The 16,548-nt window shown below is 35.5% G+C and overlaps 1 protein-coding gene across 1 annotated transcript; it reads right to left on the minus strand.

The window, feature by feature from the left end:
- Nucleotides 1–7,649: 7,649 nt before the first annotated feature.
- LOC110703312 (aromatic aminotransferase ISS1-like) lies at nucleotides 7,650–15,077 on the minus strand. The gene is made up of 9 exons (XM_021881098.1): nucleotides 14,670–15,077; nucleotides 14,400–14,447; nucleotides 12,606–12,734; nucleotides 11,668–11,727; nucleotides 10,682–10,838; nucleotides 9,750–9,853; nucleotides 9,548–9,606; nucleotides 8,526–8,634; nucleotides 7,650–8,355 (listed from the first exon to the last, which is right to left on the minus strand). The coding sequence occupies exons 1-9, from the start codon at nucleotides 14,730–14,732 to the stop codon at nucleotides 7,900–7,902; spliced, it is 1,185 nt and encodes a 394-aa protein (XP_021736790.1). The 5' UTR covers nucleotides 14,733–15,077; the 3' UTR covers nucleotides 7,650–7,899.
- Nucleotides 15,078–16,548: the final 1,471 nt, after the last annotated feature.

The raw sequence follows: 16,548 nt of genomic DNA on the forward strand, positions 1-16,548 counted from the left end.
AATTCTAGGGGATACATCTCGGGGTCATATAATGCCATTTAGAGCCATTTATGATCATTATATGTTATCATAAAAGTTCGTGGTAGGCTTGATTTAATGAAATCGGTGCAAGTTGTAAATCGGTAAATTGGCCGTTTAAAGGCAAATTGGATAATTAACCCCACCCAATTAGACCATTGGAAGGTATTAGGGAACATGGTAAAAATTTTGGCAATTTTTATTTCCGGGCGAAAAAAAAGTAAAAAAAATTCCAAAATTGAAGGCTTATATCCACGCTTTTTGAGAAATTTTGGAGGTTTCGTGGCACAATGTCGAAAAGCCGAGATTTTCGGGAATACATACATTGGGGTCATATAATGACGTTTGGAACCATATATGATCATTATATGTTGTCATAAATGTTCTTGGTAGGCTTGATTTAATGAAATCAGATCAGTGCAAGTTGTAAACTGGTAAATAGGTCGTTTAAAGGCAAATTGGATGGTTCCACCCACCCAGTTGGACTCCCGAAGGATATTAAGGACCATGGTAAACATTTCGGCAATTAATATTTTCGGGCGAAAAAAGTCTAAAAATTCCAAAAATAAAGGCTAATATCCATGGTTTTCGAGAAATTTTGGAGGATTTGGGGCCCGGTATCTAAATGCATTGAGATTCTAGGGAATACATCTCAGGGTCATATAATGTCGTTTGGAACCATGTATGATCATTATTTGTTGTCATAAATGTTCGTGGTAGGCTTAAGTTAATGAAATCGGTGCAAGTTGTACACCGATAAATTGGTCGTTTAAAGGTAAATAAGATGGTTCCACCCACCCAATTGGATATACCTTAGGGTATTAAGGACCATGGAAAATATTTCGGCAAATTTTTTTTTCAGGCGAAAAAAAGTCAAAAATTTCCAAAATTGACACGCTTTTTGATAAATTTTGGAGGTTTCCGAGCCCGGTGTCGAAGAGTCTTGAAATTCTAGGGAATGTATATGCGGGTCAAATAATGTCGTTTGGAACCATATATGATCATTATATGTTGTCATAGATGTTCATGGTAGGCTTAAGTTAATAAAATGGTGCAAGTTGTAAACCGGTAAATTGATCGTTTAAAGGCAAATTGGATGATTACACCCACCCAATTGGACTCCCGGAGGATATTAGGGACCATGTAAACGTTCGGTAATTTTCATGTTCCGGCGAAAAAAGTAAAAAAAAATTCAAAATTGAAGGCTAAGAACCACGTTTTTGAGAAATTTTGCACGTTTTGAGGCCCGGTATCGTAAAGCCTTTAAATTTTAGGGGGTACATCTCAGGATCATATAAATGCCATTTGGAACCATTTATGATCATTATATGTTGTCATAAATGGTCGTGGTAGGTTTGATTTAATAAACTCAGTGCAAGTTGTAAAACCGGTAAATTGGCCGTTTAAAGGCAAATTGGATGGTTCCACCCACCCAATAGGACTCCCGCAGTGTAATAGTGACCATGGTAAACATTTCAGCAATTTTTATTTCAGGGCAATAAAAAGTCGAAAAAATCCAAAATTGAAGGCTAATATCCCCGCTTTTAGAGAAATTTTGGAGATTTTGAGGCCAGGTGTTGAAAAGCCTCGAAAATTAAAGGGATACATCTCGGGGTCATATAATTCCGTTTGGAATCAAATAAAATCATTAGATGTTGTCATAAATGTTCTTGATAGGCTTCAGTAAATGAAATCGGTGCAAGTTGTATACCGGTAATTAATTGGCCGTTTAAAGGCAAATTAGATGGTTCCATCTACCCAATTGGCCTCCTTGAGGGTATTAGGAACCATGGTAAACAATTCGGCAATTTTTATTTCCGGGTGAAAAAAAGTCTAAAAATTCCAAAATTGACTTTTTGAGAAATTTTGGAGGTTTCGGGGCCCGGTGTCGAAAATTCTTGAAATTCTATAGGATATATCTCGGGGTCATATATTGTCGTTTGAAACCTTATATATATAATCATTATTTGTTGTCATAAATGTTCGTGGTAGGATTGAGTTAATGAAATCAATGCAAGTTGTAATTCGGTAAATTGGTCGTTTAAAGGTAAATTGGATTGTTCCACTCATCCAATTGGACTCTCGGAGGATATTAGGGACCATGGTAAACATTTCTTCAATTTTATTTCCGGGCGAAAAAAAGTCAAAAAATTCCAAAATTGAAGTCTAATATCCACGTTTTTTGAGAAATTTTGGAGGTTTCGGAGCCCGTTGACGAAAAGATTCGTGATTTTAGGGGATACATCTCGGGGTCATATAATGACGTTTCGAACCATATAAAATCGGTGTAAGTTGTAAATCGGTAAATGGTCGTTTAAAGGTAAATTGGTTGGTTCCACCTACCCAATTGGACTCCCGGAGGATATTAGGGACCATGGTAAACATTTCGGCAATTTTTATTTCCGGGCGAAAAAAAGTCAAAAAATTAAAGACTAATATCCACACTTTTTGAGAAATTTTTGAGTTTTCGGGGCCCGGTGTCTAAAAGTCTTGAAATTCTAAGGAATACATCTTGTGGTCATATAATGTTGTTTCAACCCATATATGATCATTATTTGTTGCCATAAATGTTCGTGGTAGGCTTGAGTTGATAAAATCAGTGCAAGTTGTAAACCGGTAAATTTGTCATTTAAAGGAAAATTGGATGGTTCCACCCATCCAATTGTACTCACGGGGGGTATTAGGGACCATGGTATACATTTCGGCAATTTTTATTTCCATGCGAAAAAAAGTCAAAAAATTCCAAAGTTGAAGGCTAATATCCATGCTTTTTTAAAAATTTTGAAGGTTTTGAGTCCCGGTGCGTAAAGAAAAAAGATTTTTTTAGATACATCTCGGTGTCATATAATGCCGTTTGGAACCATAAATGATAATTATATGTTGTCATAAATGTTTGTGGTAGCTAGGCTTGAGTGAATGAAATTGGTGCAAGTTGTAAACTGGTAAATTGGCCGTTTAAAGGCAAATTGGATGATTCCACCCACCCAATTGGACTCCCGGAGGGTATTAGGGACCATGGAAAACATTTCGGCAATTTTTATTTCCGGGTGAAAAAAAGTGCAAAAAATTAATGACTAATATCCACAGTTTTTGAGAAATTTTTGAGTCTTCGGGGCCCGGTGTCTAAAAGTCTTGAAATTCTGAGAAATACATCTCGTGGTCATATAATTTTGTTTGGACCCATATATGATCATTATTTGTTGTCATAAATGTTCGTGGTAGGCTTGATTTAATGAAATCGGTGCAAGTTGTAAATCAGTAAATTGGACGTTTAAAGGTAAATTGGATAATTCAACCCACCCAATTAGACCCCCGGAGGGTATTAGGGACCATGGTAAAAATTTCGGCAATTTTTATTTTCGGGCAAAAAAAAGTAAAAAAAAATTCCAAAATTGAAGGCTTATATCCACACTTTTTGAGATATTTTGGAGGTTTCGGGGCCCGGTGTTGAAAAGTCTTTAGATTATAGGGGATACATCTCGGGGTCATAAATTGCTGTTTGGAATTATATATGATCATTATATGTTGTCATAAATGTTTGTGGTAGACTTGAGTTAATGAAATCGGCGCAAGTTGTAAACCGGTAAATTATCCGTTTAAAGGCAAATTGGATGGTTCCACCCACCCAATTGGACTTTCGGAGGGTATTAGAGACCATGGTTAACATTTCGGCAATTTTTATTTCCAGGAGTAAAAAATTCAAAAAAATCATCAATTGAAGTTATATCCACGCTTTTTGAGAATTTTTGGAGTGTTCGGGGCCAAGTGTCGAAAAATCTTGAAATTATAGGGAATACATCTTGGGTCATATAATGTCTTTTATTTGGAACCATATATGATCATTATTTGTTGTCATAAATGTTCGTGGTAGGCTTGAATTAATGAAATCGGTGCAAGTTGTAAAATGGTAAATTGGCCGTTTAAAGGCAAATAGGATGGTTCCACCCACCCAATTGGACTCCCGGAGGGTATTAGGGATCATGGTAAACATTTTGGCAATTTTTATTTTCAGGCGAAAAATAGTAAAAAAATTCCAAAATTGAAGGCTTTTTGAGAAATTTTGGAGGTTTCGGGGTCCGGTGTCGAAAAGTCTTTAGATTATAGGGGATACATCTCGGGGTCATATAATGCCGTTTGGAACCATATATGATCATTATATTTTGTCATAAATGTTTGTGGTAAACTTGAGTTGATAAAATCGGCGCAAGTTGTAATCTGGTAAGTTGGCCGTTTAAAGACAAATTGGATGGTTCCACCCACCCAATTGGATTCTCGGAGGGTATTAGAGACCATGGTAAACATTTCGCCAATTTTTATTTCCGGGCCAAAAACATGTCAAAAAATTCATAAATTGAAGGCTATATCCACACTTTTTGAGAATTTTTGGAGTCTTCGAGCCTCGATGTCGAAAAGTCTTGAAATTCTTGGGAATACATCTCGGGGTCGTATAATGTCGTTTGGAACCATATATGATCATTTTGTTTTCATAAATGTTCGTTGTAGGTTTCAATTAATAAAATCGGTGCGATTTGTAAACCAGTAAATTGGTCGTTTAAAGGCAAATTGGATGGTTCCACCCATCCAATTGGACTCCCGGAAGGCAATAGGGACCATTGTATACATTTCGGAAATTTTATATCCAGGCGAAAAAAAGTAAAAAAAAATCCAAAATTGAAGGCTATTATCCACACTTTTTGAGAAATTTCGATTGTTTCGAGGCCCGGTGTGGAAAAGCATTGAGATTTTAAAGGATACATCTCGAGGTCATATAATGCCGTTTGGAACCATATTTGGTCATTATATGTTGTCATAAATGTTCATGGTAGGCTTGAGTTAATGAAATCGGTGCAAGTTGTAAACCGGTAACTTGGTCGTTTAAAGGCAAATTGGATGGTTCCACCCAGCACTCCCGGAGGGTATTAGGGACCATGGTAAACATTTCGTCAATTTTTATTTTCGGGTAGAGCTGTCAATTCGGGTAAACGGGTCGGGTTTGGGTTGGTAAGAGTGGTCGGGTCAACTCGGGTCGGGTCAATTCAGATTAATTCCATAACTTATGCGGGTTGGGTTTGGGTTGGGTCATGCTTTATTCGGGTCATAATTCTTATCGGGTTTGGGTCGGGTTAATAATAGGTCGGGTTACATTCGGGTCGGGTGAACAATAGGTCGAGTTTAATTCGGGTTAAAACGGGTTAGGGTAATTCTCGAGTTCGAGTCGGGTTCGGTTCAAGTCAATAATTTGCGGGTTATAATCAGATCGGGTCATTCTCGGCTTTGAGTCGGGTTCGGTTCAAGTCAATAATTTGCGGGTTATAATCAGGTCGGACCATTTTCAAGGGGGTCATTCTCGGGTTCGGTTCAAGTCAATAATTTGCGGGTAATAATCAGGTTGGTAATTTTCAAGTCGGGTTATTTTCGGATTTAAGACGGGTTTTGTTCAAGTCAATAATTTGCAGGTTACAATCAGGTCGGGTCAATTCCAAGTCAAGTCATATCCGGGTTCAACTAAATATAGATAGATAATTATCATTTTTATCAAGCTAATTATTTCCTTTGAGTATAATATATATGGCAATATACTAGGGAACTATAGTCTATAATTTAGGAAGATAATTATCTCCTTTGACCATAAAACAAATATGTATTATATTTATCTCTTAAATTTGAGTATGATGCCCCTTTCTTTTGCTGGCCTGGACCGACTTGGTCTCCCTAAACAAAATGATTTGATCGACAATAATAAGGTGGTCTAAATTGTATTTAAGGTGATTTGAAATCGGGTTAGGTACAATTTGGGTTGAATTTAGGTCGGGTCAATAACAAGTCGTGTTGATTTCGAGTCGGGTTAATAACAAATCAGGTTGAATTTTTAGGTCGGGTTAGTAATAGGTCTGGTAAAATTCAGGTCGGGTCAATAATAAGTCGGGTTGAATTTAGGTCAGGTCAATAACAAGTCGAGTTGATTTCGGATCGGGTTTATAACAGGTTGGGTTAAATTCGGGTCAGGTTAGGAACGAGTCGGGTTGAATTCAAGTCAGGTTAGTAACAAGTCGGGTTAAATTCGGGTTTTGACGGGTTAAAACGGGTTTGGGTCAATTTCGGTTCAAGTTGGGTTCGGTTCAAGTCAATAATTTACGGGTTACAGTCATCTCCAGTTCAGTTCATGTTCGGGTTCGGGTCTCACATACTCGGGTCAACTCGGGTCTAGGGTCGGTTTGAGGTCGGGTCAGGTCGGGTTTGGGTCACCATTTTTTCGGGTTCAGATGGGTCGGTTAATAATCGGGTTTGAGTCAGTATTTCGAGTCGGGTCAACTTATGACAGCTCTATGTGTTGCACCTGTTTCAGGGTTTTTTTTATCCCTCGAGATACAGGTCATGATTACAGCCAGACAGTCTTGAATAGGGGTGGCAATTCGGGTCAGTGGGTCGGGTTCGGGTCAGATTTCGGGTTATGCTTAGAAACAATAAAAAATAGTGTAAAATTTAATATTATTACGATTTTAGAAATATGAAATTTTGGTCAAATTGGGTCGAATTCGGGTTATTCGGGTTCAGATCGGGTCGGGTTCGGGTTTCTCTCATTAATTTCTAGTCGGGTTCGTTCGGGTTATCGGGTCGGGTCAGGGATTGCCAGCCCTAGTCTTGGACACCTGCAAAATAACGAATATTTCGGTTAACTGAATATTCGCCTCCGACGATCAAGATAGAGACCAAAATAAGAAGTAATGTAGAGAGAGAAAGTAGACAGAAGTTGGAGCAATTTAATACTTTAGAATGATATGTGTTAATCCCGAGAAAGGCGCAAAAAAACGGCGCCCCCAGGACACTTGTCCTTAAATGATTGCGCCGCATCAAACCCTAGATGACACACACTTTCACCCCTATAAATACCTCAATCATATATAATGGGAGGAGTGAATTTCCCCTTTCCTTTTGATCTTGATTTCCCCCTTTCCATGGCTATTTTCAACCCCCAACCCTTCCTAACCCGTCTCTCTCTCTCTTCTTTCTCTCTAGATAGAGAGAGAGAATGGACCACGTTATTTATTGTGGCCATGAGAGTGCCACGTTAACAGGCCCACAAAGTTGTTATGGTGATAATTTTTAACTTGATCAATATAGAAAGATCCATTTGTAGAGTTATATGATAACTAGTTCTTGCTTCATAATGTTTTTTAGGTATATTGGCAATTTGTTAGCTTTGCCTTACTATAGCAGTGTATTTATCTATTGTAGTACTTCAATTCAAAGGTTTAAAACTTTTCTTTATGCTTTTTTTTAGGGGATATTTTCTTATGCTAATTTCAGTATATTTCGAACATTTATTATTTTATGGCTTATGCTTTACTTAAAATATATTATCAATCTAATAAGAGAGCATGCACATACATAATGTTCTCATATTAGTAAATTTTATTTTATTTTATTTTTTTATTTTATATATATATATATATATATATATATATATATATATATATATATATATATATATATATAGAAGCTTGCATTAGCACATTTGGTCAAAATTAATAAGAAAGAAAAATCTTTTGAAATATTTGAATTTACATATACTTTGAATAATTTTCTAGTGAAACATAAGACATGCAAGAAATTCAATATAAGGTATCATGTACAACTCCCAACTAAAATTCTTTTACTCATTTGTCATTAAAAATATTGTTGTGAGAAAATGGTAGATCACCTTATATCGTTATTTTTTAAGTTTTCTAATCTTATGGTAGTTTGCAAATAATTTTCCCAATTTCTTTGTTCTCTGTGGAGGGAACTTTTGGTCATTCTATACAAGTCATTACATTTATAGCAACAACTTGCCTTTTTTTTCAATCAATGTTTTAAATGACAAATAAAAAGAAGCTTCAATCATTCCTCCACCATTCCATCTTTCAACAGCTCCTCCAAGCCTTTTCTGAGCCTCTCTGCAGCAATAGCAGTTTCAGCTTCAGGCATACCACCAAAGGATATCCTAAAGTGTCCAGGACATCCACACGCGCTTCCTGGGATCAACACCACCTTATGCCTGCGAGCAAGCCAACGAACCGTTGCAAAGTCATCTTGGAACTGGTCAGGAAGCTTCACCCATAGATAGATAGCGCCTTCTCCACCTTTAACAGCACCCTCACCCAAGAGAGAAAGTGCCTCCTTTATAAGGTCTCTATTCTTGACTAGGTCCTTGACTTGGTCCTTTACCCAATCTGTTCCTACCTCCATCGAGTAAAGTGCCAGGTGTTGAGAAATTATGGATGCACAGATTGGGACGTTATCTTGCACCTTCAGCAACTGATCTAGGAACCCGTCTACTCCAGCTGGGTATGCTATCTGCACGTAAAGATATCTCCTTTCATCTATTGTTTGTTTCTTCGAGAATTAAACAGATAAAAAAACACTTTTTTTAACTAAAAAAACATAGTACTAGATATGGACATCCAGGAGTAAATTCACAGGAATTTGACAATATCACAAGCTTCAAAAGGCAAATTGTTGCTTACATATCCAACACGCCATCCCATCATTCCAAAGGCTTTTGAGAAAGAAAAAAGGTTGACTATATGATCTCCTTCTACACATGAGTGCTTTCGGCCATCATACATAAAATACCTGCAAGTAGAGTTCATTCTAAGATTAAGATACTGTATGGTTGTGGAAGCTGAAACATGTATTTTGCAAATAAATCACAGATATCAAAAAAGGTACTAATTGGACATTGGAGGCAGCTGTATTAATTAGGCGTCATCCCAGTATACAGAAGTCAGAAATAGCATTCTCAAAAAACAGCTACAAGTATATGAATAAGTTCAAGAAAAAAAGCAAACTAGGAATTTGGAGCTGGTAGGTGAGGAGAGGTCGAAAGGAAGTGGAATAAGTGAAGGGAAAAAACTAGCGGGACAAAAATTCTCCATATGTGTAGGGAAGAAGCTAGCTGGACAAATACTCTCCCTCCTAAAATCTCCAATAGCAGTCTAAAATTAAAAAACAAAAGTAACATGTGAAACAAACCTGTTCTCTCGCCCCATTGAACAAAGTGAAACAAAAAAAATCTCTTTAGCTTTATGCCTTGCTTTTGGCAGTTAAAGTAATTTTTCATTTTTTAATTACAGAATCCCAACTCGTTAATTCCATCAACTTTTTTCTCAGATATGAAATTAGGGTGAGAATCCCCTAATAAAAAGTTTGTCTTGATCACACAAGTATGCTGACACACTTACACTTATCATGTCAAAGATCCTGTTCAATGAGCACAAAAGGGGATTCGGCATTGTAGTACGAAGGACTTGCATCATATCTCTCATGTAAATTTCTTAGATATGGAAATAGAAAGATCTAATCAGAGTGAATCTTGAATATGAATAAAGATTAAAGAAGCAACGAGCAAATAGACTCAAAAGACAGGTAGTTGCTTTTTTATGATGGCTACTACTGATCAACCATTGAACATTTATTTACACAATTGTTTAGCACAAAGAAAGTAGTATAATAACTATGATTAGAAATGGAATCAGAGGCAACTTACTCATAGGTATTATCTACAATGAGCCAAGAACCAGCTTCTCTACAAAGATCGGAAATTCTCTACTCGAGGAAAAAGGAGTGGAAACATAATCAGAAGGTTTCAAATAATTGCACAAACAAATCAAAATATTCTGGTCGAACCTTTAAAGTATAGCATAGCTGAAGGGGAAGCATTTAAGGGATATAAAGAAAAAGAAGAGGACCTTGAGGAGAGGTTCCGGTACATAGGTCCCTGATGGGTTTCCAGGATTCACAACTGTGACCACCTTTGGTGGAGGGTTTGTCTTGAGAGTCTGCTCTAACCAGTCTGACAAGAAACATATACATTCGTAAAGGGTCTCCAACAAAACATTGTAGAAATAATGCAACTGTCAAGGACAAAACCAGGTTATTATATGATTTTAATTTGCTTCAGTTATGATATTATTAGTATCATGTGAACCAATCATCGTAAAATGAAAGATGACAATAAATGTGAAGAAAACAGACTTCAACAGGTGGCTGGCCAATCAATAAACAATTAAGATAGTGTTTTCTATGAGAACTTTAAAAAAAGACCATTTAACTCGTTGACCCTAAACATAACATTCTTCCTACTTTCGATCAGTTGTCCACACACACAAACAAGTTATTACTAATGTCATACTTGGAATGAGGGGAATGAAATCAATGAATTAAAGGGTAATATTATCACAGGGGGTAAGAGTGGAATTATTTATGGGCTAAAAAAGGGAGTGGTGGGTAAGTGGTGATGAAGGTGATTGTTAGGGCTTTGGATTGAGAAAGATCGAGGCGAGGGAAGAAGGAAGGATACAAGAGTAGAGGACCCAGGAAAATCTTGTAAATTGTACATGTATATTGATATAGTCAAAAATCTTTGACAATGTTATACCACAAAGAAAGACCCCTGCATCTAATTGAACAGCTTAGGTAGAAATTACATGATATGATCTTTATCTTGCAAACTGACAACCAGAAATATGGACATGTTATGATGATACCAGACCAGAATAACTCCACTTTTCATCAACAGAGCTTAGCAGATCAGTGCAACTTCAAAAAGCTCATTTTACAAAAAAAGGATACTGCAAGTACCAACAATATAGGATAAGCTTGACAAAATAAAGCTTCTCACCTGCATCTGGATATAGAGTTTTTGGATCACCAGGACCAACTAGTATGTTGCTAACGCCAGTCATTTGAAAGGACATGTATGCATTGAAGTAATATGGTGCAAACATGACCACAGAATCCCCAGCATCACATAGTGCAAGGACAAGATTCACAAATGCCTGAAATTACAGGAATTGAAGGAATTTGTCAAGCTGCAACTTATGTTTAGCTTTAGACCTTTCACTTACTTTGATCAGGAAAGGATCTCAATTTGGTGATCTTACTTTCCTAACTTTCACAATTTCTCAATGAAAAAATATAAATGACAGTACTTAAGTACTTATACATATAAAAGCTGGAAGTGAAGCTGAAACCAATCAATAACAGATTAACAGTAGTGATTGAGCTATAAACTAGATCTGCTCAACTCAGATAGTTACCAAGATAGATCAAGTTGAGCTCTTGTTGAATTTTAATCAAGTTGCTCTCAAGTAGATCCCGGTATTTATAACTTAATTCGTCTTGTATTTGCGACCAAATACCGAAAAGACAACAAACTTCAGAATCAATCAAAAATAATCTGTTGATTAAAATAACAAAGTGTTCTTGAACATTATCACAGTGATTATTAACATACTTTTGGGCATTATTATACTTTGAGTGCTAAATATTTTGTACATACTACATAGCTCTACTTCCTGGCATTTGTGCATAAATTAAGCTTTTGGAATTGCCTAGAAGAGCTCAAATTGACGCATTAACAGCTCAAGAAGACTTTGGGCCAAGCAGAGCTCAAAAGTCAAACTAAGCTATCATAACTCAAAGAAATAGAACATAACAACATACAATCTGCAAAAAATTTCAAGAGATTGCCTTAATGTGTATATGGAGAATTGAAGATAATAGATGTTAATCAGGTGGCACATGACACTCATAAAATTTCGAAATATCAGCCTGCATTATAAATCACGATGTCACCACAAGAGAAAGGCAACCGGTTCTACTAACCTGGTTTGCACCAGCAGTAACCATAATCTTTGATTTGTTCAGCTGATTCTCTGTCTGCAACTGCAAAAGTGAAAATCCCAGAACAATGTTAAATTCTAAGGAAGAAATGTGCATTTTACAGGTGCTCCTAGGTCAAGACCTAAATTATCTAAGCACCTTCTAAGTAACAGTGACATGTATGGAGGATTTTAATTTACATAACGCTATGATAATCTCCATACAGGATGAGCCCCAGGCCCCCAGGAAAATAAAGGATGACATATACTGATACACAATTTATAATGGGCAGAGAAGGAGATAAAAGAAACCTCTGTCCACAACTAGATCACATAAAATCAAATACAATGATACTGAGCTACAGCCAACATGCTTAGATATTAAAGCATGATGAGTTGAAGATAGACAACTACTAGCAGCATAGGCCTTATATTTCTTATTCTATGCCTAACTATTTGTTTTTTATCTTTTGGGGGTAAGGAGGGCATATGTAGACAAAAATAGACGAGCAAACTACAAAGCCAAGGGAGAGGGAGACAAACACCAGCATTCCCAACCCCTCAACAACTGAGAGATGTCACGCATATTGCTATCAAAGTTTAAGGCTGTGATGGTTGAAAGCATACATATCAGCAATGTAAACAAGTTGGCAAGTATCATTTAACAATCACAATTCTAAATTCATACTTTTCAGCAACAAAACACTTATTCAAAATCTTCATCGGCTTAAGCGAATTTTATATCACAAGGCATGAGAATAGTGAAACGACACAAGCAGTTCAGTAGAGTGTTAAGAGGAAAACTAGTCAGCAAGCATCAATTCTTTGAATGTAAGATGAATAAATCAGCAAACACTAAGGCAAGCACCGTATAATTCATAACAACTGTGCGTTAATGCAGGGGTTGAAACTAATCTTGTTCTTAAGATTATAAATTTTCACCTTTTTCATCAGGGCGTCTCTAAGCTCAGGGATGCCTTCATCAGCACCATACCGACTAATGCTAGGCTCACATACAAGCTCCTTAACCTTGTTCAATGCTTGTTTCGGTGGCTGCCAATATACGACACCCTACACAAAAAAATTAGAAAGTGAGGGCTGTCAAAATAAAGGACCAATTGTAACTCTCAAAAGATACATAAGGAATTCCAATCTGCTAAACAAAATATCAACGTTAAACAAACAAGCAACATTGAACTTAATCCAGAAAGATGCCTGATAGTCTGATAGATATGGAGTCTCCCTCCACTAGACCACTACCCACTCCCACCAAATTAAGAGGGGAAAAAAAGAGAGAGAGAGAAAAAAAAAAAAAAAAAAAAAGAAAAAAAAAAGAAAAAAAAGAGAGACATATCTTGACAAACTGAATCTCCCAAATACTTCATAGCTGACTGCATACTGTTGGGCAAAACATACAAGCAAATCTTAAATTTATATTCAAGAGTCCAAACCTTTATTTGCAGCTGACAAAGATCAGATATCATACTCATACAATAAATAAAAATGTCGAGCACTTAAATTTAGTTTTTTTTTTTTTTTTTTTTTTTTAAATGACACATAATGTACGAAGTACATGATTCAAGAGCATATAAACTAAGCTTATTTAGCAACAATTTCTTGATATCAGAAAGTCCAGGTACTTGCTCATGACTAGATGCTCAATACTATTTTTTCAAACTCTAGTTGATTTTTAGATAAACAATTATCACTACTAAAGGGTTAATGGAGGTTTTTTCTTTTACTAGTTATCTTTCCCATCCACATTCTTTTAGTCAGCTTATAATTTTGACAGCGGCCCTTTCAACTTCGCAAAGATTCTAAAGATTACTTTGTTCCAACTGTTGTTGTTTAACCCTAATTAAAGGTCCGTCCTCTTACTCAGAGACCTAAAAGCATCCACTAGTTTGGAACTTTATTTAACAGCTATTCTACACAATGCTTAATTTCCATTATACTAAATATAGAGCTGCTTATTTATTTGGCAGCTTGCAAAGTTTTTATGGAAATTCTATCAAAATTCAAAGCACATACTATGACTAATCCTTCTTCCCAAAACAACATAAACCGACGAATTCTTAACCACTCAGGCTTTGTTTTCACCTTACAAAACCAAGTTTTGGAGATCAAAGGTTCAAGTCTTCTAGATTAGAAAATAAAGTTCCCATATACGAGCTTATAAAGAAACGCAAAATAATAAGTTCCATTAAGGGCCAATAAAGCTATGGAAAGCCTTCAAGGGGACAGACGGCCAGCAACATGTCTTAATAAAATTTTCCGCGAACAATCCTGGAAAACAGAAAAGTCCTTCCAAGTTTTATACCACCTACCATCCATCAAAATCAGCCCTTTACTTCACTTAGTGGCTCAAAAACACATCACCATCATAGCTATTCAAAGACTAAAAGATAGTCCACAGCCTTTCACAATACAATTCCTAAGACTTGAAGCAAGCATCACCAAGTCCAAGTCAAAGTCAGCGTAAACATTTGGGCAAAATTCACATAAGAAATAGCTTAATCTATAGAATTTTCAATCCCCATGACAACAACCTTGGCCTAATCAGCCATCAGACCGTCTTTAATACAAGAATTCGCGATAATTCTATAGCCCCAAACACCCAAAATCATCAAAAAATTAGCAATCAACATGAATGATCATACTGGAAAAAGTTAATCAGTTTGAATCAATAACACTCCAAACACATAATTTCAGGAAATGAAAGAAAAAATCACAAACCTGAGCCAAGGACACTGCATCTTTGGTAGCCCTGTATAATTCTTGTATCTGCACAAACATTCAGACCCAGTAAAGCTAAATTAAATTTTAAAAAGAAAAAAAAAAACCTCAAATTACAGAAAATCAAACATTATAGTGTACTTTTGAGATTAACAAGACAACCCCATTTCGAATTTCGCATTTACTTGGAATGCTAAAAACAAAATTATTAGTAAAAACAAACAAAATCAAAATTTATAAAAAAAAAAAATGAAAATTTATAACTGTTACCTGAACCATAACTGGTGATTCAGTCTCCAAAGCCCTTCTTGCCAGTTTTCCATAAGAACCCATTTTCTCTCTCACCAAAACTTTGTCTTTCTCTCTCTAATAAAACTCCCTTTCTCTCTCTCTAAAACTGTAAAACTCTATGTCAAATGTCAACTAGTCTCCCCAATATCAAGTTTTCTAATCTTCGTAAATCCCTAAACTTTGGAAAAAAAAACTCCTACCAAACCCAGAAAAAAGTTTCCATTTTTCAATGAATCAAACAGCCAATATAGACCAATAATGCCAAATATCTAGTAAACCAATCTGTCTTCTTACCTCAATTCTGTTTATATTTATTTTTTATCTTACTTTTTTTGCTTTTTGTATTTTTCTGCTAACAAAAGGAATGTGAATAAGCTACAGAGTCATCAACAACTCATTATATCGTAATTTTTAAGTAAATTACAGAATAATCCTAGTATTTTAAGATAAATACAAAAAGCTTATTCACTTTATCTAGAAAAAGATTAGTTCTTTTTTTTCGAACAAGATACAAATCAGAAATCTCTAAATCAGCTTTTTAGAAAGAAATAAAATGACACCTTTCATAAAATAAAATAATCTGAAAAAAAAAAAAACAATTAAATACAGATATTACTGTAATACTGTACAACTAATTAATTATGGAATACTTATTAATTTGGATTACTAAAAAGGATAGAGAGGGGAAAAAAAATTGGAAAAAGGTGTAAATCCAAATGAAGGGCTTAGAAAAAAAAATTGGAAAAAGGGGTAAGTGTGAGCAGAGAAAGACAATTAAGATTATCCTTGATCTTACAATTAACTCAGAGCCTTGAGAAAAACAAGGCATTTTGTCTAGTGAAAAAAAAATAAAAAAAAATAAAAAAAATTACTATAGTACTCTTTTGTCCAATTGCACACACAAAGTATGTGCATTGAGTGTATATTAATTTATTTTGGGACGATATTTAATCAATTTTAGAGTGTATTTTAATTTGTACGAAGTACTTTGTAATAATTGTATCGGTTTAGAAGTGTATTTTAAGGGTCTGCTCTAATTTACTGAAAGCAACTAAAATGAATTGTTATGAAAGAAGGAAATTACGAATTGAATTAATTGGAGCTAAACTGAATTGAACATAACTGAACAGGCCCTTAAAAATTAAATATAAAATAAAAAAATAAAAAAACAATAGAAGTAACTTTAACTACAAATTTTACACATATGACTTTATATTTAGGATAAGTTTATACAAAAAGATATACGCAGCCCTAAAGAAGCTAACCGTGGAAAGAATAGATAATAAATAAACATTTATTACATCGATTTACTTGTGAATTATCAATAAATTCCCAACTTAATACTTATAGAATGATGCATATTGGCCTAGGGGCTACATATAGCAGTACCCTAAATTTATATTCCCCTTATCTAAAAGTTATTGCTCACAATTTATGAACTTTATACCATGGAATGGAATTTATGTAGTACACTAGTATATCTAGGGGTGTACAGAAATGGAATTGGACCGGACCGGACCGGGGAATTTCGGGTCGGTCTTCGATCCGCAAAAATTGGCAATTCCGGGTTTCCGGTCGAAAGTGTATATTTGTAATTTTTTGGGTGAAAATTTTAGAATTTAAGGTTCAATTTCTAAAAAATTTAGGTACAAAACTTGTAATTTATAAACTCTAGGTGCAAAATAGGAAAGCACAAAAAAAAAAAAAAAAAAAAAAAAAAAGAGAGAGAGAGAAAAGAATACAACCGGTCCATTCTAGTCCAAAACCGGACCGGAATAAACAGGTCTGGACCGTAACCCGGACCGGTTGATTACGGTTCGGCGCCGGCGCGAATCCACCCCCTCCCTTTCCCCCACCC

The sequence above is a fragment of the Chenopodium quinoa genome, unplaced genomic scaffold, assembly GCF_001683475.1.
Source record: "Chenopodium quinoa cultivar QQ74 unplaced genomic scaffold, ASM168347v1, whole genome shotgun sequence".
In the NCBI taxonomy this organism is placed as follows: Eukaryota; Viridiplantae; Streptophyta; class Magnoliopsida; order Caryophyllales; family Amaranthaceae; genus Chenopodium; species Chenopodium quinoa.

Bases quoted from the DNA above. Each gene is read 5' to 3' on its own strand.
- LOC110703312 (XM_021881098.1), bottom strand. From the start codon at position 14,732: ATGGGTTCTTATGGAAAACTGGCAAGAAGGGCTTTGGAGACTGAATCA. The intron at 11,728-12,605 runs GTGAAAATTTAT...TCACTTTTGCAG, and splicing joins GAGACGCCCTGATGAAAAAG to TTGCAGACAGAGAATCAGCT. The intron at 8,356-8,525 runs GTAAGCAACAAT...CTTTACGTGCAG, and splicing joins TGGGATGGCGTGTTGGATAT to ATAGCATACCCAGCTGGAGT.